Below are 21,836 nucleotides of genomic sequence, written 5' to 3'. Positions count from 1 at the left end.
ATAATTCTAGGGTTGAAATAATGCATTGTGAGAAAGAGATAAAGAGAGAGAAAGAGAGAAAATAATTGATAATGGGCTTCCATTCTGATCAACCCAACACCATTACTGTACAGAAAACAGTTTTATTATAATTACCCCAGGTGTTCATGCTCTAGGTCACACCTTTCTCAGATGCGGCCCAGGTTCATAGGCAAGTTACCAGATTAGGAAGTAGGAAAATTGTTCTGCAAAATAGCAACTGTCAGCTTAAGGCATTACTAATATTGCAGAAGGAAGCAAGGTTACTAGGATGATGATTTCTGGGACAGGAACCCTCTCTGAAAGGGCGAGCCCATGCTGCTGTCCTACTCAGGAGTTGACACTCTTGCTCTGGGTGACAGGTCACTCCTTTCAAACCCACCCACATCATCATACACAAAACACTGTCTATTCCTCGAGCTTTCAGATTTAGAAGTTAGTTATATAAAAAGTACTGTCCCAGCACATCTGTGGGCCTCTCAGAAGGCTTACTCAGTCCTCCCTGGCTGGAGCAGGAAAGGATGGATTTATATGGAAGGTTGGTCAGGCTCAGTTTTAAAAAATGAAGTCACTACTAGAAATAAGGAGCCAGGGGGCAGAAACCCCTGCTGCAATCACATGCTGAATCATTGTCCTCCCAGAGAGCGGGCTCCTACGGTTCTTTCAGTCCATGGAAGTGCTCAGAGCAGGGCAGGCCAGTGTGGCCACGGAGCTGCTGCCTGCCTCACTGCATGCCGAACCACTGCTCCTGGTCAGCCCACTGGGCCGCCTCACTGTCGCTGCCCTCCAGGTCCCCTTCTTCCCCACTCCCTTCCATGTCGTCCACATCCTCCTCCTGAGTGGCATCCGTGGGACTCTCCTCCTTCTCCATCTTCTGCATCCCCTCTAGAGACTTCTGGTCATTGGGGTCCAAACTAGGGGACAACAAAACAAAGGAGAGGCCTGAATCTCTGCCTTGCTTCTTGCTGGCTGATGGCATCTCCCTGGCTCACCAGTGAAATGACCACCCAGTCACAGAGAAACTGCTAATGCCTGGCCTCTCCGAACAACTCCAGTTCCATAGGCAGGATCACGGGAATCCACCACTAGAAGTGAAAAAAGGCATCTTGTCCTAATTTTCAGAATCTTCAATTTGAGTTTTTCTTCATTTATTTCTTAAACCTTTTCACACATTACCCCTAGCACTAAGCTAGAGGAAGCAATCAGATAACACAAATGAAAAACACCCATTAACAGAAAAATTAAAATGTAATTTCTTAACAGTATTGGATTTTTAAGCTACAGGGTTACAAAAAATACTTATTTTCCTGTGAATAAAATTGTTCCATGTTCTTATGACATAATTAAACATATCAGCATTGCAGGAGTTAACCAAAATCATGCTTACCATGGAACAGATTTGTCAACTCCTAGGTTAGACCCCAGGACCCAAAGCAACACATATCTGAGCATTCAAGTTTAATAGCTAAGAGCCATTACACGTGCAAGAGCCCCCAAAGTTCAGAAGCTCAAGAACATTTATCTACTTGGCTCCTAAGCAATCTTTCCTCTTTTCTTTGTGACCATCACCCAAGCCAGCAGGTATCCAACCTCTAACAAATCCCACCTCTAATAAAAGTCTGGCATTTTATTTTCTCACTTGCTTCTGGGCTTCCAAAAAGCAGACAAAACCCATGTGGGAATCCTGTTCCTACTAATATACCTGTAGATTGATTTGTATTATCTCTTCTTCTCTAAAACCTTCCATACAGCTCTCACCCACATCCAGGGATCCCCCACCCTCCTCTGTACTCCCACCTTGCCATCTAGAGACTGCTATGAAAGCACTTAGCACGTGGTATCCATCAGTCTGCACGTCTGAGACTGAGAGCAACTGGAACTGCAGCATCCCCAGTGGTTACTGAGATGCCAGGCACAGGAGTGGTGCTCAACTGCTGAATAAGTAAATGAATGTGATCAGACTCAAAGACAGGCCTCATCATGACCTTACAGACACACAGACAACCCTCAAAGAAATCACTTCTGTACTAAGCAGTAAGAATACCACTATTTATTTAGTATTTACTATGTACCAGGCACAGTGCTAAGAGCTTTACATGGAAAAATTGTTTAATCCTCATTTAATCTTTTAATACCTAGTACGGCAGATAGATATAGACAAGGAAATTTGTTAGTAACTCGCCCAAGATAACAGGTGGTGAAAGTAAGTAACCAAACTTCAGAGCTTAAGTTCTTAACTACTATAGTAGGTAGAAACATGGGAAAGTACTCATAATACTTTGATTTGAAAAAGCAGAATATAAAATATATACTACATATAACCCTATAAAAATATGTATATGTGTGGTCAAGGCCAGGAAGATGATTTACACAAATGAAAACAGAAATTATAGTGATGTGAGCTGGTTATGAGTGAAACCATTCTTTAATGTTAATATACTTAAAAATTCTTTTTTGAAGTCATGAATTCACAAATTCCTCTTCTATTATTACTCTGTTTGCAACCGTGGGCACAATGTGTATGTTTCCAGAATTTCTGTGACATAGTTCCCTGCCTTCTCTACCCCTCATCAAACTTCCCCCCAGGAGGCTAAGTGCCTACCTTAGTGCTATACTATACTGGTCCATTGCTTCCTGATACTCATTGACAGCTACAAGGAAATCTCCTAGGATCCGATGCAGGACACAGTCACTCTGATTAGCTAGTGCGTTCCTCAGCAAAGCAATTCCATCTTCGTATTTCTGCTCTCTGCCTAGGAAAAAAATAAAAAAGACCCTCATTTTCCTACTTACCCGACATTTTGAAAATACATTCCCATCTCAGGTTGTTGTTTTTTGTTGTTGTTAATCCTCACCCAAGGGGGTATTTTTCCATTGATTTTTAAAGAGAGTGGAAAGGAGAGGGAGAAATGATGTGAGAGAGAGAGAGACAGAGAGAGAGAGACAGACAGACAGACATTGATTGATCGCCTCCTACAAGCACCCCAAACAGGGCTGGGGAACCTGCAACCAAGGTACATGCCCTTGACCAGAATCGAAACGGGGACCCTTCAGGCAGAGAGCCGATGCTCTATCCACTGAGCCAAACTGACTAGGGCCCCATCTCAAGTCTTATACACAAAAACCACAACACTGATCACAATCCGACAATCTATTTGTAGATGTCTTCAAGAAAAAAGTGGTGTGGCAGAAAATAAGAACAAGCTCATCAGAATTCCTATTCCATTAGGAAATCTGCAGTTTGGGTTCTGATTTTTTTTAAAGGTACTACTAACCTAGGTTCAAATAAAAAGCGAGCATGTTATTTTATTTGCCAAACTAGCCCAAATCCAGGAGTTCATCATAAATAGGAACTAAAAAAAGAAAAATGGCTAGCCCTGACTGGTGTGGCTCAGTTGGTTGGAGTGCCGTCCCCTGCCATTTGCCCAGCCAGTGTGGCTCAGGAGGTCACCGTTCAATTCCTGGTGGCATATGCCCAGTTGTGAGCTTGATCCCCAGTGTGGGGTGTGCAGAAGGCAGCCAGTCAATGATTCTCTCTCATCATTAATGTTACTATCTCTCTCTCCCTCTCCCTTCCTCTCTGAAATCAATAAAAATATATTGGGGGGGAAAAAAGGTGGCAGCTTGATTCCCAGTCAGGGCACATACCAGGTTTCAGGTTCAATTCCTAGTAGGCCCATTCGGGAGGCAAATTATCTCTCGGTATCTCTCTCTCTTTCAAATCAATAAAAACAAGTCCTCGAGTGAGGATTTAAAAATAAATAAAATAAAAAATAAACAAGGCTAAAAGGGAAATTGTTAAGAGAATCCAGATGGGTCAAAACAGCTCGAGTTGGTGCAAACCAGTTATATTCAGTCCAAACTGGTTCAGGACAACTAAAACTGGATCAAAGTGAGCTGAACAAGTAACAACCAAATATAGCTCCACAAAAGTCAGTCCCTGACAATCCAAGCAGATCTAAGCCAGCTACATTTAGTTGTGCTAAACCAATTCATCTGGGCTCAGATCTACTATAAAAGAAACACACTTAGCTGAACTGGGGAAGCCAATTGAGGTTAAGTTTTTATACAATGAATGATGAACAGGGAAGTAAATAAAATACACTTACTAAGCAGTTCTGCTTTTTTCACCACAGCCTTAATGTAATCCGGCCTTTGGTTCAGGGCTTTATCTAATAAAGTTTTGGCTTTTTCCTGTGTCACTGGGTCTTCGAGACAAACAGTGGCTAAAAGGGTAAGGGTTTGTGCATTTGCTCCTAGAGTTTTGTAAACGTTGTTAGCCATTACCATTGCTTCACGAATACTGTTTGAGGCTAAGTAACATTCAATGAGACCTAAAAAAACAAAAAAACATAAAAAGCTCAACCACATTACCATTCTAAGCCATGCTTCCACTCTGACAAATTATAAACCTTCAAAGTTTCAGACGAGGGGCAGGCCAGGAGAAAACGTTGATGGTGAGATTAGACTGGACGGTATGTTGATGAAGTAACTAAAAAGTGCTCTTCCCCAGAGCACTTCACGGATATGGAAAAAGCCTGCACTTCGAAGGCACCTTCAGTTAGGAAGGTAACGAACACGCCTAAGTAAACTGAAGCATGCAGCCCAGCTGAATGTTAGAGAAACAAGTATGACACTAATCATTGGCTGAAATGGTCACAGATGTTTCTAACAAAACCAGAGGTTTCACTGCCTCTTAACAAGCTGTTAATTTCCACTGTGCTGTCACCTTTCATGTCCTAGTTTTAAGCTCCTATATAAAAGTGAATGTCCAGTTCTACAAACTAGAGACCCTTGGGAGCAACCAAAGGAGAAAAGACGACTTTTTCATTTGAAACACAGTCCCCAAAAGCATCTGCTGAGGACTTCCCTAAACTAGATGGGAAGAGCTTCATCAGATGGACCGAATACACCAAGATTAGCAGCTTCTGCCTCTTTTTATACCCACAGCAAGTTACTAGTAAATGTCCTATGGGGACACTTCAGATACAGTCAACTCTCAACTTCTCATGCCAAGAAGTTGAGGAAAACAGAGGAAGTACTTTTTGGCACAAAGCACTCATCAAAACAGAACAACAGCTTAAACCCCAAACCCACACAATCCCTGGCAGATTTTCTCTGCATACTCCTCCACCCTAGCAGCATTTATAACATTTGTGCACATTCCACCACACGCTATGATACTTAACCAGAAATTACCTAACTCTTAAGGGCAACGTGTTAGAGTCAGAATGCAGAGGTCTGCAACTACTTGAGAAGTTATACTTCCCTGCAAAAGCCTCACTGGAATGTCAGAAGGCAATGGAAAGAATGCCAGAAAGAAATGGAAAGAATGCTCCTACCAGTAAAAGAAGCTAGGCTGGAGGCTGCAAACACCAGAGGGTATGACCAGTCACCCTGATCCAATCTCCAAATGGTAGCTTGAGTGAAGGCAGCCCTTGAAGCCTCACTGACCAGCCAGCTCTGTCCCCAACAACTCTAACCAGCCTGGGTCCAAGCTCTTCTACTGCATTCCTGGGTTCAGGTGAATCAGGCTCGCAGCACAAAGGAATTAGCATGATAAAAGCTGCTGGGAGGTAGGGTAGTTATAGCTCAGGATTAAGAATTTAATTTGAAACCAAAAGCTTGGTTTGCTGGGGTTTCTTTAAGAACAAATCCACCACAGGTATAGCTTTGACTAAGCAGATTTGTTTTTATTTATTTATTTATTTTACATTTTACTTTTTAATTTTATTGGGGTAGTAATCCACACAGGAAGCAGATTTGTTTTTTACCCCCCCTATCAAATTTTATTTTTCAAATTTGAACTCATCTTTCTGTTAACAGCAAATGACTCCTATACTCCTGGGTTTATTTTTAAATTCCTATAAAAATATGCTTTGGAGGAACTGCATCTTGTAAGAGTTATTTCAAAGCCTGTGACCGAGTCACCAAATATTGCAGAAGCTGGCACAACTCCTTTGAACTCCTAGGGTCAGTTCACATGAACTTAAAATAGTACATAACAAAACAAAGTTTGACCCTGATCATGCCCACTCTGGAGTCACAATGAACCTACCAATTCCCACACCACCACCATCACATGAATATGGAGTTACCCTATGGGTAAAATTTCTGGCCCAATGTAAGGCAACTGTGAAATAGAATAAAGACCTATATAATAGCCAAGTGATTCAGCACAGTGCTGGCACAGGGAGATTTACACTAATGAGTTGTCCACATTTGAGAAGCCAAAAAATGGACCAAAAAATTAACCTCGACTACTTACTCCCTCACCAAAAACAAAGAGAAATGGATTCTGAAAGTATGAAGTAAAAAATCCAGCGAAACCCCTAAAGTAATTTAAAAAGCCTAATGCAGTGATTCCCAAACTTGTCTGCACATCAGCATTACCCGGGATCTTCAAAAGAAACACTGATGCCTATCTTCCACCACCAAATATTCTAATTTACATGGTATTAGTGACCTGGCATCAGGACCTTTAAAAGTTCCCCCAGTGGACTCCAAAGTACAACCAAGTTTGGGAACTGCCAGCCTAACAAAACCTTCCATTTGAGTGCTGCCGCCACACCTACAGATTCACACTGTCATCTACAGTTTTTATCTTACCTTCATAACAGTCTAAGCGACAAGGTGCAAGCCGTATAGCCTCCCGAAAGTGGATTATTGCTTCTTGGACTCTGCCCATGTTCCTGAGTGCTGCTCCCTTAAGCAGCAAAGCTTGAACACTATTACTGTTCAGCTGAATGGCCTTTGCTCCTAAATAGAGGGCCCGAGAGTAGCGTTTGCTATAGAAGCTATGACACCTGGAGAAAAAAACAACCAAAAGTTACCTGAGAGAAGAATACAAGCATACCACGCTTTATTGCTTTGTTGTTCTTCACAGGTGTTGGGGTTTTTGTTGTTTGTTTGTTTTTTTGCAAATTGAAGGCAAGATCTTCCAACCAACAAAAATACTATAAAACTCCATTTATTGAGTTAGTTGGAGTGGAGCCTGCAGTATCTCCAAGGTATGCCTATGTAAAGAAACTTCATAGAAGGCCCTCTACATGATTCTTATTACAAACCACACTTAATCTATCAGTGAAAAAAAACAAAAATATCTACTAAACATTTTTAAGGGGAAAATCTTGATATGGAAGGAGAACCTGATGATATGTTATCAGATCAGACATTCAGAGAACTTATAAAGCCAACTCAATAACAAAACAGCAGCTCCTGTGCTGAGCATGATGCATTCACTATCTCAGTTTATACCTACCCCATGAAACAGGGGTATTGTCCTTGTTTTCCAAAGGAGAACAGAGATTTAAAGAGGTAAATCACGTGTCTAAAGTCAAAAACCATAATTCGAATCCAAGTCTTATTATCTCTTAAGCCTGTGTTCTCAAGCTATATTTTATTCCAGAAGAACTACAAGTTCCCAAAGAATCTGCTGGAAACTGGGGGGGAAAGGAAGCACATAAACATACCCCGAGACCACCCAGGGTTCTGCATGCTGATCAGAAATATTGAAAAGTCGGCAGCCAAGATTCTCCACATCCTCCAGCCGCCCTTCTCGTGCCAGGAGGTAGCCATATACATCCATTCCTAGAAAGGAAGAAGCTCTTTAAACTCTTTCATAAAGGGCAGCACCATCCTCAGAGCCCACACCGAGGCCCCAGCTCCTTAGGATCTGAGCCCTTTCCACCATCATGAGCTCCTTCCATCAGCATTCCCAGTTCCCAACAAAATGATTTATAAAAAAGGAAAACAAAACAAAACAAAACAAACAGCCCAGCTGGGATGGCTCAGTGGTTGAGTGTCAACCTATGAATTAAGAGGTCATAGTTCAATTTCCAGTCAGGGCACATTCCCGGATTGTAGGCTCGATCACCCGTGTCGGGTGTGGAGGAGGCAACCGATCAATGATTCTCTCTCTCATCCCTGATGTTTCTATCTCTCTACCCCTCTCCTTTCCTCTCTGAAATCAATAAAATATATTTTAAAAAAGAAAAAAACACATCCAAACTAAAGAAAAAGGAAAGGAGTAGGACCTACCTCACAATTTGAAAGCCTATTTTCAGGAACTGTTTGTCTCTACATCCTGTTGCGTGAACTACAGCTATCCTAACTCAACCAGAAAGGCCCAAAAAAGGTATCAACTAAGTTCTCTCTTCCAAGAGGTCTAGGCACAGTCAGGGTTACACACTTAATATGCCAGTTGATCTTGAAAAAAAATGTTAGCCTATTCCAGAAAAGCATCTAGTTCTTTCTGGAGTCTAGTTCATGTAAAATCACACACACACACACACACACACTTTATTCTCTCATGTTCTATAAAAAGAGCCCTCGTTCTTGTCATTCATCTCTTAACACTATTTCCCTCCATTCCTTACTATCCCTTCAGATTCCCAGGAAAATGTCTCAAGCCAAGATTACTGCAACATTCCCTGCTGGCCCTGACTCTGGTCTGAGTTTCCAACTCCAGGCTGCTGACTACTACCAGATTAGTATTTCTAAAACACCATTTTCATTATGGGCACAGGTAGCTTGGAGAGAGAAATAAGCACTGGGCAAGAGGGAGACCTTAAGCAAACAAATTCATCTTTTTTCCTCTCACTGCTCTGTCATTCTTGTGGCTTAAGTGTCTACAAGACTGTTTATTGTAACAAGGTCATTCTGATGGCCTTTCTGGGGTCTTTACAAGCAGACCTCAGCCCTTCTATTTGGCCCTTTGAGTGTGGCTCTTCCACAAAATACCACGGCCTGGGCGAGTCTATTTTGAAGAAGTGACGTTAGAAGTTTAAAAAATTTGGCTCTCAAAAGAAATTTCAATCGTTGTACTGTTGATATTTGGCTCTGTTGACTAATGAGTTTGCCGACCACTGCTTTAGAAGTACCTGTGGCTTACTCCTTCAACTGCAATCTTCTTTCAGATCAATAATTTTTGTTGTTGTTCACTCCTAATTACTTCCTTCATTCACCTCATCCTTTTCTTAACATCTGTTCATTTATTCCTTTAACTATACAGAGTAAAGTAAATCCCCTAAAAGGATATTACAGTTCTGGGGATGCCATCCAAACGCTCAGTCAGGCACATCATAAATCTATAAATCTTGAGAGCCTATGATCATAAGGAGAGGTTATAACTCCTTGCAAATGAAAAAAAACAACAAAACACCTAAATAATGATCTGTGGTGAGATGACACTTGAATAAGCAAAAACAACTGCTCAAATGGAATTACCCAAGTGTTAGAGACACGTGTCAGGACCAAAAGAATGGTAAACAGCAAATGTAATAAATTTTACAAACTATTTCCATGAAAACTGGTATCAGAGATCATGCTACGTTTTTTTTAAAAGGTCTCACACATTTATTAATGAACCAACCTACTATCACAAGGAAAAAAAATCAACAGAGCAAAATCACAAATCCATTAATTTTCCAATTGAAATGTCCCAACTGTCCAGACAGTAGCATCTTTTCAATCATTTAAAGTTGTAGGCAACCTGGATACAGCATAAATATGTGAATCATCTCTCATGTGTGATTTCTCAAAGGCCCAGTTTGGTTCTTCTCCAATGTCTCCTCTTCAAGTTGTACCTGACTTTATTACCAGTTTTCATCAGAATCCATTGGGGAATGGGCCAATTCTGCTTTTGTTTCTTGGCCAGGAACCTCTTGATCCTGAAAGTCTTGTGGGAAGACATGGTGAAGGAGAAGCGAACGCATGCACCTCGATGGTGGAGAAAGAGTCATGCTACATTTTCGATCTTTCCTGATCTGCCCCTCTACTGTCACTTCCGCCCTGCCCCAAGAATTACTTACCTTTTATTAGATAAGGATCCAACATCTGTGCTTGTTCAAATTTGAGGACAGAGTTTTTATTGTCTCCAGCTCTGAAGTACAGATCTGCTAAGCTTCCCAGTAGATCCACATTATCTCGTAATAACGACTTTTTCTCTAGTGAACTTTAAGATATTAAACAGTGAACCTTAAAACCTGTTATAAATCCTCTTGGTTGTTAAGTCTGGGTGACAGGCATATAAGTACTATTTTCTTTTGTGTATGTATGACATTTTTCATAATAAAAATCTTCAAAAACAAACTGTACACTAGATTTTCTTATTCTGAGCTTATGATTTAAAAAAAAAAGTTATACCTAAAAGTTAAAATATATAATTTAAAAATAATGAAATTGTATTATCTAGACATAAAAATTAAATGCAATGACAAATCTCAAAAAAAAAAGTTATATAAGATAGCAAATATACAGAATAAAGCAGAAATCTCTTGTTATCTAGAGATAACTTTCTGATTGCAGTTTTTCAGTGGACAAAATATGCTATATGATGTTAAATGTAATGTTATTCACAAATGACAGCTACTCGATACTCAACCAAATGATAACGTAACACAAATCCCAGTCTCTTGTCCTTGGACTTTACCTGACTAGAAAGAAAATCCCAGTCCTAGGGACGCAACCCAGATCAGATGCTGCAATAACTATGCTTCTGGGCATGCAAAAAGATGTCTTCTAGGTTCAATCAAGCATGATACACAAAGGCAGTTTGCTTTGCAATGGTTACTACTTTTGCAAGTACAGAGCTAAACTCAGTCCAAGTTTACAATTAACAGGTGCTCAGCAGAGATTATTACATTTGGGACCACATGGTACATTAAGAGACTAACAAAGCCCAGGGACAACTGGCTGCAACACCAAGAGATAAGCATCTAATTTTTCTGTTTTGCTAATTTAGATATATCAGACCTCCTTACAAGGAAAGGGCTTCAAGAACACTTAATTAATTTTGTGGCTCTCACCAGATGGTATTGATTGCTCTTGAGTTGTCACCAGTATGCACAAAAGCATATGCTTTGATCCACACAGAGAGCCAGTCCAAGTTAGGCACGGTCTGGATAACGTTCATTGTCATTGATGCCACCTCTGCACCTTTTACAGATAGGGACAGCAAACCTAACCCAACAGAAAGCAGGAAAAAGAACATGAGGCATAGCATCTCTCTTCTACAATGTAATAACCAACAGGTTACCCTTTCCATGGGCTAAAGGCAACGTTTGCCCTATTCGAATCAAAATACATATGACAGAACAAACATAATTTAGTATTTCTTGATCAGTGAAATACATGACAACGGTAATCTATTAAATCACCATCTACAGATGAAACTTTTGGAAAAATAAAACTATTCTAGTATACCGCCAAGATTGAGAACTGCTACACTAGAGAGTAAACACTCCATGAATATAGGCAGAGAACGATCCGTACCTAGAATGGCATCGAGGGCTAATGGGCACTGTCTCAGCACTTCCTTATAGCTAGTGACTGAAGGGCGCTCCTGACCAGCCTTCTTATACAAGTTTGCCAGCATCATGTTTATCTGTAATAAATGAAAACAGAAGACAATAAGATTATGTGTATATTGCAAAGAAAATATTTCACCGTCAATTTAAGTCCTGATTTTTATTACTAGCTACTACTTTACTTTTTACTAGAAAATCTACCCAGAGCCCCATGGAAATAAACAAAGACCAACTCCATTCGTCAAAACAAACAGAAAATTACTACCTTTGCTTTTCCTATGTCCTCCCATTTCTAAAAGGAAAATCAAATTCCTTTCACTTACCCAACCAAAAGGTCCAATAGTATTTGGACCAAAGATGCTGCCTCTGGAAATGGGAGTAACATTCATTTGAGAAATGTTACAGAATTCTAATTACCTTGATTCTTTCTTGGTCTTAAGACAGAAGATGAACTATTCTAGAAGTGCTCAAGTTTACATATTTTAAATGCAATTAACATCAAGCCATAGAAAGTGAGGAATTCTTAACATAGTTACTTAAGATGAATTTTCCCTAAAAAGGAAATGACAGACCCAAAAGCACAATACTTGGCTTCTCTCTGACAATTAGTCTAGCAGCTAGACTCTATCCTTTCTCATACTTAAAAGCTTTGACCAATAGGTACTGTACTGCCTGACTCATAAAAGATATGCTACAAAAATTAAACTCTAACTGACCTTTAAAGGTAACAATGATCCAGAGATTAGTTATACTATTTAAATAACACAATTCATATATGTAACTCCGCAAAACTTTATTAAAATAACCCTTTCAAAAATGCAACAGGGAAAATTTGAGAAAACTTGAACGTTCCAAAGAAGGTACAGGGAAAGTATAAATAATCTTAAAAGTCCAAAGAGAAAAACACAATATTCCAATTTAAAATTAATAGAGCATAACACAACACAGTTTGCCAGATCATAACCTAAGGAAGCAGTCAACATGAAGGCAAAAGAGAAAAAAAGCCAATCCCAATCTCTTCAATCATCTGTAGCTTCGTACTCCAGATATTTACTCAAAAGAGTGGCTCTGAAGATGAAAAACATGTTCCAATTATGTACTTACAGTATATAAAACAATCTAGTATGGCATAAATCCATACTGATTCAATGAAATAATACTAGAAATAAAACTTTTTTATTTGGCCTCAGATTTTTCCATTTTAGGCTATATTGAAATGCAAAAAAGGTACTTAAAGGAAAACTCCAGTATTAGTGTCAAACTTAAAAAGAAGTTTAAATTTAAAAACCTTTCTTGACTGCTTGTTATTAACAAATCATGACTGATGGGCAAACAAATATTAAAATTCCCTTTAAACTACCTGGCACTTCAAAAGAATGAGTTTTGAGTACTACCTAGTGAGAAAGTCAATTATTTTTAAAGCAGATACTTACTTGGTAACATCACAAAGCCACATTCTACCAGTTATAAACACAAGCAGTAATCATTTTCTAAAAACTGAGTGAGAAATTGTATGTTATATGTTTGCTCTTAAAAGTTGAAGATTTACCAAGATATAATAATCTCACACTGGAATTTTCCTTTAAAATGTGAAGGAATGTGTGGCGGTGTTTACCATACATTAACAGACGTTCATTTAGTCGTATTTTGACTCACTTCCTTGTCCTGTACACAGACTGAGAAGCCAGTTAACTCCCTAACAGACAAGAAAGAAAAACTGTAAATATTATAGGTTTATGTTTGAGGCACATATCTTTGTTTGCTCCTGGCTATAACAGCTCTACAGAATGAAGAATATGTACTCCTAATTAATGCAGATTCCTCTAGTCCCTCTTAAAATGATGGCAGTAAATACCAAGTGCTGGATACCACAAAACTGAGCTTCTTTGTCATTAGTCATTGTCCCCAAACTCCTTGAAGTTATTGAGGAGGAAATAATGGTGCACTTCCAATAAGACAATGAACAGGTATAATTCAAAGTTTATCATCAAAACAGCATCTTTCAAAAGGAAGATATTCTTCATTTATGAAAAAATTATTCTTCAGGTAAGTCTTTCATAGGGTACCAGAACACAAGTTAATAATATATAACCACTCATGCTGATTATAAGACAGGGTAGTGTGTAATATGCTTCCAAATGTTTTTAATAGCAGCCACCACCATAAAATATACTGGGGAAATAGCTTAATTATAAAACCTCAGAAAATCATAAATACATTCTCATTATAAAGAGATACTTAAACACATTCTCATCAAGTTTGATTGGTTACTTTTAAAACTCAGAAACATTTAGGTGAAAAAACACTAACTAAACACACTAGGTCCTTACTGATTAAGATTCCTCTTCTTTTAAGGACAGGAGGATGAACACATGCATCTTACAGATAAAATTCTTCACTGTTAAGCACGTTACACAGAACAGTTTTTCAATGAAGTGAGGGAGACAGGTGACATGAAAGAATATGGTAGAATATTAAATACTGACATGAATTCAATCTAAGAGGAAGGATTTGCATTATTTTTCTAAACTGGGCTTAAAAAAACACACACCCAAAAACCCGTAATCAAAGATGTCCAATGTAATACTCCTCACAGAACAGTAAAGAGTATTCTCACATACATAAACTTAGTTTTTCCAAAAGTTAGCAGAAAAAGTATTATTATCCTCATTTTATAAATAAGGGGGAAAAGTAAAGTTCAGATTGGAATTTGCCCAAGTACACACTTACAAACAGCTTGTATGCCCAAAACTCAGATAAGACACCAGATCTTCTGATTTCAGTTGAAGATATTATATTCATTATGTTGTCAAATCAAACACAAATACATAACCCCCACACAAATAAGTACAAAAGGCTCTTGTAAACTTGATTTTGAAAATGAAGGGATTAATAAAACCATTCACATTACCAAAAAATGAGGTTCTAAAACAGTATAGTTGCCACCTGGAAGTGTATTGCAATTCATTCTTTTCTACAGTAAGAAAAACGAAGAATAAGCACTTGTATTCTCCAGCTACCATTTTCATCAGCTAAATTTTCAGGGTCTCATAAGAAAGGCACTCTTCTACCTCTCTGAACTCTAAACTCATTAACAAGGGAACTAAGTAAAAACCAGAGGCAAGTTCAAATGGACTCCTTCATGTATAGAGAAAACATGAAAGAAGAGTGGTGGAAGGAATGGGGAGTTGAAAATGTAACAAATTGTTAATTCAACTTACTTTGGGAGTTCTTTGTCTTGAAGGGATTCCATCAAGTATAGCAATGGCATCTTTATCTTGTTTTAGCATTGTGTAACATTCAGCCATTTTGTATTTCACTTCAATTTCAGATGGAAGACACTAAGAGGGAATGAAAACATCTCTTCAAAAATATTAAGAGTATGGCACTTCTTCATGTTAAACATAGGGTTACAATAATATCGCCCAGCAATTCTGCTCCTATATATACAGCCAAGAGAACTGAAAACATGTATCCAAATAAAAGCCTACACAGAAGTGTTCATAGTAACATCTATCTATCTATATCCTACCTAATAATAGACAAATATGCAAATTGACCACACCTTCTCTACACCCAAGCCACGCCCACCAACCAATCAGGATGAGTATGCAAATTACCCCAACAAAGATGGCAGCTAATTTGCATATCAAGACAGCATAGAAAGAAGCCAAGAGCTGCGGAGAAGCAAGCAAGCCGGGGGGAGGAGAAGGGAGGGACGGAGGCGGGGCCGGGGGAGAAGGGAAAAGCTGGCGGGCTGGCGGAGAAGGCGGGCCGGGGGACAAGGGAGGAGAGCAGGCAGGGCGGGGTAGAGTGCAGCAGGAAACCCTATTGCAGGATTTTTCCTGCAACGGGAACGCTAGTATATATATAAAAGCCTAAGTAACCGTTATGATCGGATGATTCTTAAGCAACTATCAAAAATTGGCAGGAATTTTCAGATTTCCCATATATTTCCCCAGGTATTCAGTCGTAAAATGTGAGTTACATTTTAAAGTTGTATTTTCATTAACAATATAAAAACACTAGATTTTAAGTTCTGTTTGTATGAAAGGGAAGAACAATGCATGACGTTGATTAGAACCCAGATAATTCATAGTTAATTCCATTTTTAGATTCATCCAGAGTGAATTTTGCTTTTAGCCCTTAGTGCTTGGTTGGATGCATTCTTTCATTTAAGTGGCTTTTCATCTTTGTTTCTCCAGTCAAGTCCCCTTTAAAATTATATTTTACCATCTTCCACATCTAAACATCAGTCTTACAAATTCTTTCAGTCTCTCTCGCTCCCAGCCCTACCCCCCCCACACCAAAATCACACTTTGTATCTCCAATTACCTGACCCTGTGGAGTGGATGTAGAATTGCCAGTTGAAGGTCTCACTTTTGAAGTTTTACTTAAGGCTTTCTTCTGCTGTAAAGCCATGGTATACTTGCTCACAGCATTCCGATATTCCTTATCATGAAAGAGAGAATCTGCATGATACACCAAAAGCTGGTACTTCTGAGATGGGGAGAATAACTCACTAGAAAACAAAGAAAGTATACCCCCTACATGGGTTGTTTTCGAAATGTTAGAAAGTACATGCCCACCCTTAGTGTCCAAGCCTAGCACAGTTTCCCCCCCGCAAAAAAATGTGCCTTAAGTGCTAGTTCCTAAAATTAGAGGAATGAGGCATACTTTATGCTAATATGGTCAACACATCTAGAAAATTGCCTTAAATATGTTTCCTTTACTTACTGTAAAAGCAGTGATACCTCTAAATCTCTTGGTATAACTACAAAGGTGTACAAAGAGAAATGTATATATTTTTCTCCTCTTCTTTAACCCAAGACTTCTTAATTTAACAGTTTGACAGATATCCATACTCTCTTATATTAACATCAATTTTTAGGATAAGACAAAGAAGAACAATCACAATGATTTAACTAGTATTACCAAAGAAGAGTTGAAAACTTGGAAAAGAGAAAGTTCACAAGTTGAATCCTTTTTAGGAAAGTACTGAAAAGAGGTTTGTAGGGAACTGAAAACTCTTCAAATCCTGAAGAAAATAGAAATACTGAAATATGGAAATAGAAGAGGATACGCCAGTGGAATAGAGTGGGATAGAAAGAGGATTAGTCTTATTTGATAAAGGTTTTTTATTTTATACACAAGAGTAAACTTTATAAGCACTTGAAGAATTTTTATTTTGAGTCTCAGGGGTTTAAGTACAGTGTAATGAAACCAATGTCCCAAAACTTTAACCTTGAATATTGTTCACAAGTGTTGTAAGTGCCTAGAAGCTGACTGACAAAGGATACGCAATAGGAACCACAGCTCCAACCTGGTGGCCCAGCTGGTTGGAGCGTCCTCCTGCACACCAAAAGGCTGCGGTTCTCGGTCAGGGCACATACCTACGTTGCATGTTCAATCCCTGTTCGGGGAGCATACAGGAGGCAAATGATCGATGTTTCTCTCCAAAAAAAAAAAAAACTATAAAAACATATCCTCCAGTGAGGATTAAAAAAAAAAAAAGTGGCATAGATTTGTGGCTGTCAGGGACCTGAGGAAATGGAATTGGAGAGTGACAACTAGATAAGAGAGTTTCTTTTCTGGGTAATGAAGAAGTTTTGGAATAGACAACAGTGATGCTTCCACAACTCTGTGAATATATTTAAAACCACAGAAATGTATTCTTTTTTTAAAGTATGTTTTTATTTATTTCAGAGAGGAAGGGAGGAGACAGAGATAGAAACATCAATGATGAGAATCACTGACTGGCTGCCCCACACTGGGGATGGAGCTCGCAACCTGGGCATGTGCCTTGACTGGGAATTGAACTGAGACCTTCTAGTTCATAGGTCGACGTTCAACCACTGAGCCATGCCAGCCAGGCCAGAAATGTATTCTTTAACAGGGAGAATTCCATGGGATGTGAATTTTATCTTAATAAAAAAAAAAACTTTTAAAAAGGATGGAAAGTTTAAACACAGGATATAACGTTACAAAGGAAATTCACAAATTGAAAGTTATAGTCCAGATAGTTAAGATCTCTTCCAACTCTGAGATTCTATGTATTTAATGATAAATAAGATTGGATAAAAAATGTTACTATACTCAGAAAGCATTCATATATTTATATACTATAACATACATGCCTACTTTCGTTATCTCTGGAATAATATGTGAAAAACTTAATTGTTGTTTGCCTCTGGAGAAGGGAAATGGTGGGGTGAGGTTCAAGACTCAGGGACAGCCCTGACCGGTTTGGCTCAGTGGATAGAGCGTCGGCCTTCGGACTCAAGGCTCCCAGGTTTGATTCCGGCCAAGGGCATGTACCTTGGTTTCCGGCACATTCCCCAGTAGGGGGTGTGCAGGAGGCAGCTGATCTACGTTTCTCTCTCATCGATGTTTCTAACTCTCTCTCCCTCTCCCTTCCTCTCTGTAAAAAATCAATAAAATATATATTTTTAAAAAGACTCAGGGACAGATACTTATCTGCAGACCCTTTCTGCTTTGTTTTTTGTTTTTTTTTTTACTGTATTGTATTGCCAATTCAGTAAGAAATTTGAAAATATAAATGATAAAGGTCAGAATCTAAATGCCTCCTGAAACTAGGAAACTGCCAGTGTAACCCAATATGAAGAAGTCTAGTCAGGGGATCAGACTGCTTCTATCGTGTAACATCTTCAAGAACCAAGGACAATGACTAACTCGTGCACAAATTCCCAACGGTGGAAACTGTTTCTTGACAAATCACTCAGAACCAAGTGAAAGGTTCCAGAACAAACACAGAAGGCTGACAGAGACCAGAGCTCCTCCCTGTCAACACTAAGTGGCAAAATGATGGGCTGCACGTAGTGAGGTCCAAAAGCACACTAATGGAAATGAAATAGGGAGAGCAGCTGCATTGCAGGCATTCAAGGGTCCTTTCTTTTCTGCCCTCTACAGCTTCAAGAGCAGGCCAAATGCAAATGGGCCCACCCCGAGTAGAAAATTTAATTGTAATGCCATTTAGAGATAGGCTGTCCTGGTCAGAATGGAAACCTTGAGAGTCAAAAGGACCAAAATCCAGACATGATGGCTCCTCCACTTACTGATGTGTGCACCTGACAGGGTAGTTCACCTTCTGCAGGCTGTATGCACTTCTTGAGCACGTGCAGTACATGTCTGAGTGCTTACTGAACACAGGCACTGGGCCGACTTCATTAGGAGTTAAGAGATGTGTTCCTTCACAGGGTGATGGGGAATACAGATCGTCAAAGTTCTCACCAGAGAAAAAACCACCACCTGCAACTACATGTAGCGATGGATGTTAACTAGACTTACTGTGGTGATCCTATCACAATATACACAGAATTATTACATTGTGCCGCTGACATTAACATAAACGTGACATGTCAATCACATCTCCGTTTTTTAAAGTAAAGTGATGCAGACTCTAAACCAGGGCAAAGGGAGAGAACAGTGAGGCTTAAGGAACAATTCTGATGAGCGGAGAGGAATTCTTTAGAAGGGATACCTGTGTTGAAACCTGTGTAAGGAGGCAGGTCTACGGGAAGAACTCTAAGCAGAAAGGCAAATGCAAAAGACCTGAGTTGAGAACCAGCTGGGGGTGTTGAGTATCAGGAAGAAGAGACAGGGAGGGAGGCTGGCGCGCAGTGAGCAGAGGCCATGAGACTCAATTGGGGAGGAAGGTGTCCGGCCTCGCTGGCCATGGGAAGGAAGTTCATTTTAGCACAAAGGAGACATTGAAGCACTCCAGGCTGGAAAGGGCCCCGCACCTCTTCCGTCCTAAGACTCAATAAAAGGCAGCTCTGACCACAGCAAAGGGGCCTCTCCCAACCTCCCAGGGTGTCTCCATTTTCAGAGGTTTCCCGAGAAAGTGAACCCTGCCAACACGCTCAAGGAGGGAAAGCCCGTCTCAAATGTGGGACGACGGTATGAAACCAGGAGACGGGGGGGGTCTCTGAGCTTCGACGAAGGAGAAAAACGTTCTTTTCAGGAAGGAGCTGGGACGAGAGGAACCAGCCCAGCGACGTGACAGTCGCCATGCCCGGTAACAGGGACCTCAGGAAACCCTACGCTCTCAACTTTCGGGGAACCCTCGCCAGGGCCGTCCTCAGAGCCTCCGCCTTGCGTTTTCTTGAAGAAGCCGCCGCCGCCGCCACTCGCCACATTCCCCGCAGGGAGCTCATCCCAGCGCCGGGCGCCGCGCCGGGACGCAGGGAACTCCGCTGGCGTTCCTAAGTCGGCTCCGCGCGATGAGGCCCTCGCTGACCCCAGCGCCTCGGCTGAGGCCCGCGGCCGCTCCTTCCCGCAGTCCCTAGGCCCCTTCAGCCCCCGCTCCCCAACAGGCGCCGCTTTCTCCTCAGCCCCAGGCCGCTCCCCGCCTCAACTCACGGGTTGTTATTACTCATTGTAAGTAACAAGCTGCTGAGGAGCCGCACGTTGGAGTGCAGCCCCGCGGCCGCCATGTCTCGCACGTGGTCTATCACATTCATCCTGCCCGGCAAGGCCGCGGGGAGCCGTGGCAGCGGCGCGAAAAGCCGGTAGGAGATCCTTAGAGAAGACTCCAAAATGGCGGCTTCGCCTGGGTCCATCGGGTCCACGAGTGGCGCCGCCCCCGGGAAAATAGGCAACTACTGAAGTTGCCTGAATAAATACCTCAGTGTCTTCCCCACCCCCTTTCAGGTGGAATGATTTGGTTTTCGGTTTGTTTCGTCCCAGCAAAAGCGACACCATTGTTCTAAGTTGCACACTTTATTGGGGACTGACAATGCGCTGGGGGCAAAAGGCACCTGAGTGTAAACGCATGCGCAATTGAAATGAATACGAGAGGAATTTGTGTCTCTCAGAAATTCATGAAAATGTATAAACATTTATTATAAATAAAAATTAATATCATAGGTTGTGTGTGTGGGGGGGGGAAATCCTTTTAACAGCTGTATTTAAATATTTTACTCAGGCGCCAGGGACAGCCCTAACTGCTTTCAGTAACGCGGGCGCCGCGGGCTGAGGGCGCCACGCCCCCTCTCCTGCGGCGGGAGTAGCTGCTGGAGGCGGGCTGCCCTTGGGTGTGAAAGGGCTTCCTTTTGCCCCGTGAAATGAGTCACTAGCTCAGAGCGGATGAAGGCTAGGTTGAGCTTTAGCCACCCTAATATGTGTGTTGTTTTAATTTGCAATTCCCTAGGCCACCTGTTATTCAAAGGACATACCTTCCTTCTTTGGTGAGGTTTCTGTTGAGAGCTTTTTCTGATCTTTCAATCGGGTTATGGTCTTACCTACTGAGTCTTAAGGGTTCTTTGTATGTTTTGGGTAACAGTGTTTGTTTGTTTTATCAGCTCCGTGTTTTGCAAATATTTTCTACCAGTCTGTGACTTGTCTTGTCATTCTCTTGGCCACCCCTCTCTTTTACAAAAACAAAACAAAACAATAAAAAACCTACTTTTAGTAATAATCCTGAAATGACTAATAATGGCCTGGGAAAAACCAGACAATGAAAATATTATTTTATTAAACTTCACCTAAATAATGATGCCAGTACAATTTTAATGAAAAATAAAACATATTACAGTACAAAAAGATAATGGATTAATATTTTTAATTATATTAATGTATTTAAGAAAGACTTTTATCCTACATATTGGATTAGCAAGAAAATAAATAATACAGTTTCTGGCTTTGGTCCTTAAATTCTGCAAGTTTGCCAATAACTGTCAAGACTGATTGCCTGCATATTAATGTTCAATTAGCACTACAGACAGATTTGTCATTGGAGCACAGTCTTGGTGTTCCATGAAAAGATGGAAGGAACTTAAATGCACTGAAATAAGCCAAAGTAAAAGTAAAAAGCTACATACTGTATGATTCTAACTATACTAGAAGCCTGGTGCACGAAATCCAGGGGGCTGTCCCTCAGCCTGGCCTGCACCCTCTCCAATCTGGGACCCCTCAGGAGATGTCCCGGATCTGGCCTAAACTGGCAGTCGGACATCCCTCTCGCAATCCGGGACCGCTGGCTCCTAACCACTCACCTGCCTGCCTGCCTGATCACCCCTAACCACTCTGCCTGCCAGCCTGATTGTCCCCAAATGCCCATCCCCCCACCAGCCTGCTCACCCCCAACTGTCCCCCCGCCACCGGCCTGCTCGCCCCCAACTGCCCCCCGACAGGCCTGCCTGCCCCCAACTGCCCCCCCCCGCTGGCCTGATCACCCTCCACTGCCCCCCCTGTCAACCTGATCACCCCCAACTGCCCCCCCTGCCAACCTGCTTGCCCCCAACTGCCCCCCTGCCGGCCTGCTTGCCCCCAACTGCCCTCCCCTGCTGGCTTGATCACCCCTAACCACCTCTGCCTCAGCCCCACCACCATGGCTTTGTCCGGAAGGATGTCTGGAAGGTCTCCCGGTCTAATTAGCATATTACCCTTTTATTAGTATAGATGACATCCTGGAAAAGATGAAACAGTAAAAAGATCAGTGGTTGCCAGGGGTTAGGGAGGAGGGAGGAACTTATGGAACACAGGTGA

General features: G+C 41.0%; 1 protein-coding gene across 5 annotated transcripts; it reads right to left on the bottom strand.

Moving 5' to 3' along the window:
* Nucleotides 1–102: 102 nt before the first annotated feature.
* ANAPC7 (anaphase promoting complex subunit 7) lies at nt 103–19,916 on the bottom strand. 5 transcript variants are annotated; one of them, XM_008142705.3, is made up of 11 exons: nt 19,710–19,916; nt 15,663–15,849; nt 14,549–14,668; nt 11,293–11,404; nt 10,827–10,980; nt 9,831–9,973; nt 7,491–7,608; nt 6,628–6,824; nt 4,128–4,352; nt 2,621–2,771; nt 103–932 (listed from the first exon to the last, which is right to left on the bottom strand). In XM_008142705.3, the coding sequence occupies exons 1-11, from the start codon at nt 19,907–19,909 to the stop codon at nt 743–745; spliced, it is 1,797 nt and encodes a 598-aa protein (XP_008140927.1). In that variant the 5' UTR covers nt 19,910–19,916; the 3' UTR covers nt 103–742. The 5 variants fall into 5 exon arrangements, with proteins under 5 accessions (XP_008140927.1, XP_028003002.1, XP_054568401.1 ...); XM_028147201.2 differs by having other exon boundaries at nt 15,663–15,779; nt 19,710–19,776; XM_054712426.1 differs by lacking the exons at nt 14,549–14,668; nt 15,663–15,849; nt 19,710–19,916 and adding an exon at nt 12,984–13,008.
* Between the last annotated feature and the right edge of the window lie 1,920 nt (nt 19,917–21,836).

Source organism: Eptesicus fuscus, chromosome 23 (genome assembly GCF_027574615.1).
Source record: "Eptesicus fuscus isolate TK198812 chromosome 23, DD_ASM_mEF_20220401, whole genome shotgun sequence".
NCBI lineage: Eukaryota > Metazoa > Chordata > Mammalia > Chiroptera > Vespertilionidae > Eptesicus > Eptesicus fuscus.
Note: the sequence above shows the minus strand (reverse complement) of the source record. Positions and strands in the feature narration are given on the sequence as shown.

What these genes read in the sequence shown, in the direction of transcription:
- ANAPC7 (XM_008142705.3), bottom strand. Translation starts at nt 19,909, where the DNA reads ATGGACCCAGGCGAAGCCGCCATTTTGGAGTCTTCTCTAAGGATCTCC. An exon ending in AGAGCAATCAATACCATCTG is followed by an intron (nt 9,974 to 10,826) that starts GTGAGAGCCACA and finishes AATATCTTAAAG; the next exon opens with TTCACTAGAGAAAAAGTCGT. An exon ending in GAAAAAAGCAGAACTGCTTA is followed by an intron (nt 2,772 to 4,127) that starts GTAAGTGTATTT and finishes TTTTTTTCCTAG; the next exon opens with GCAGAGAGCAGAAATACGAA.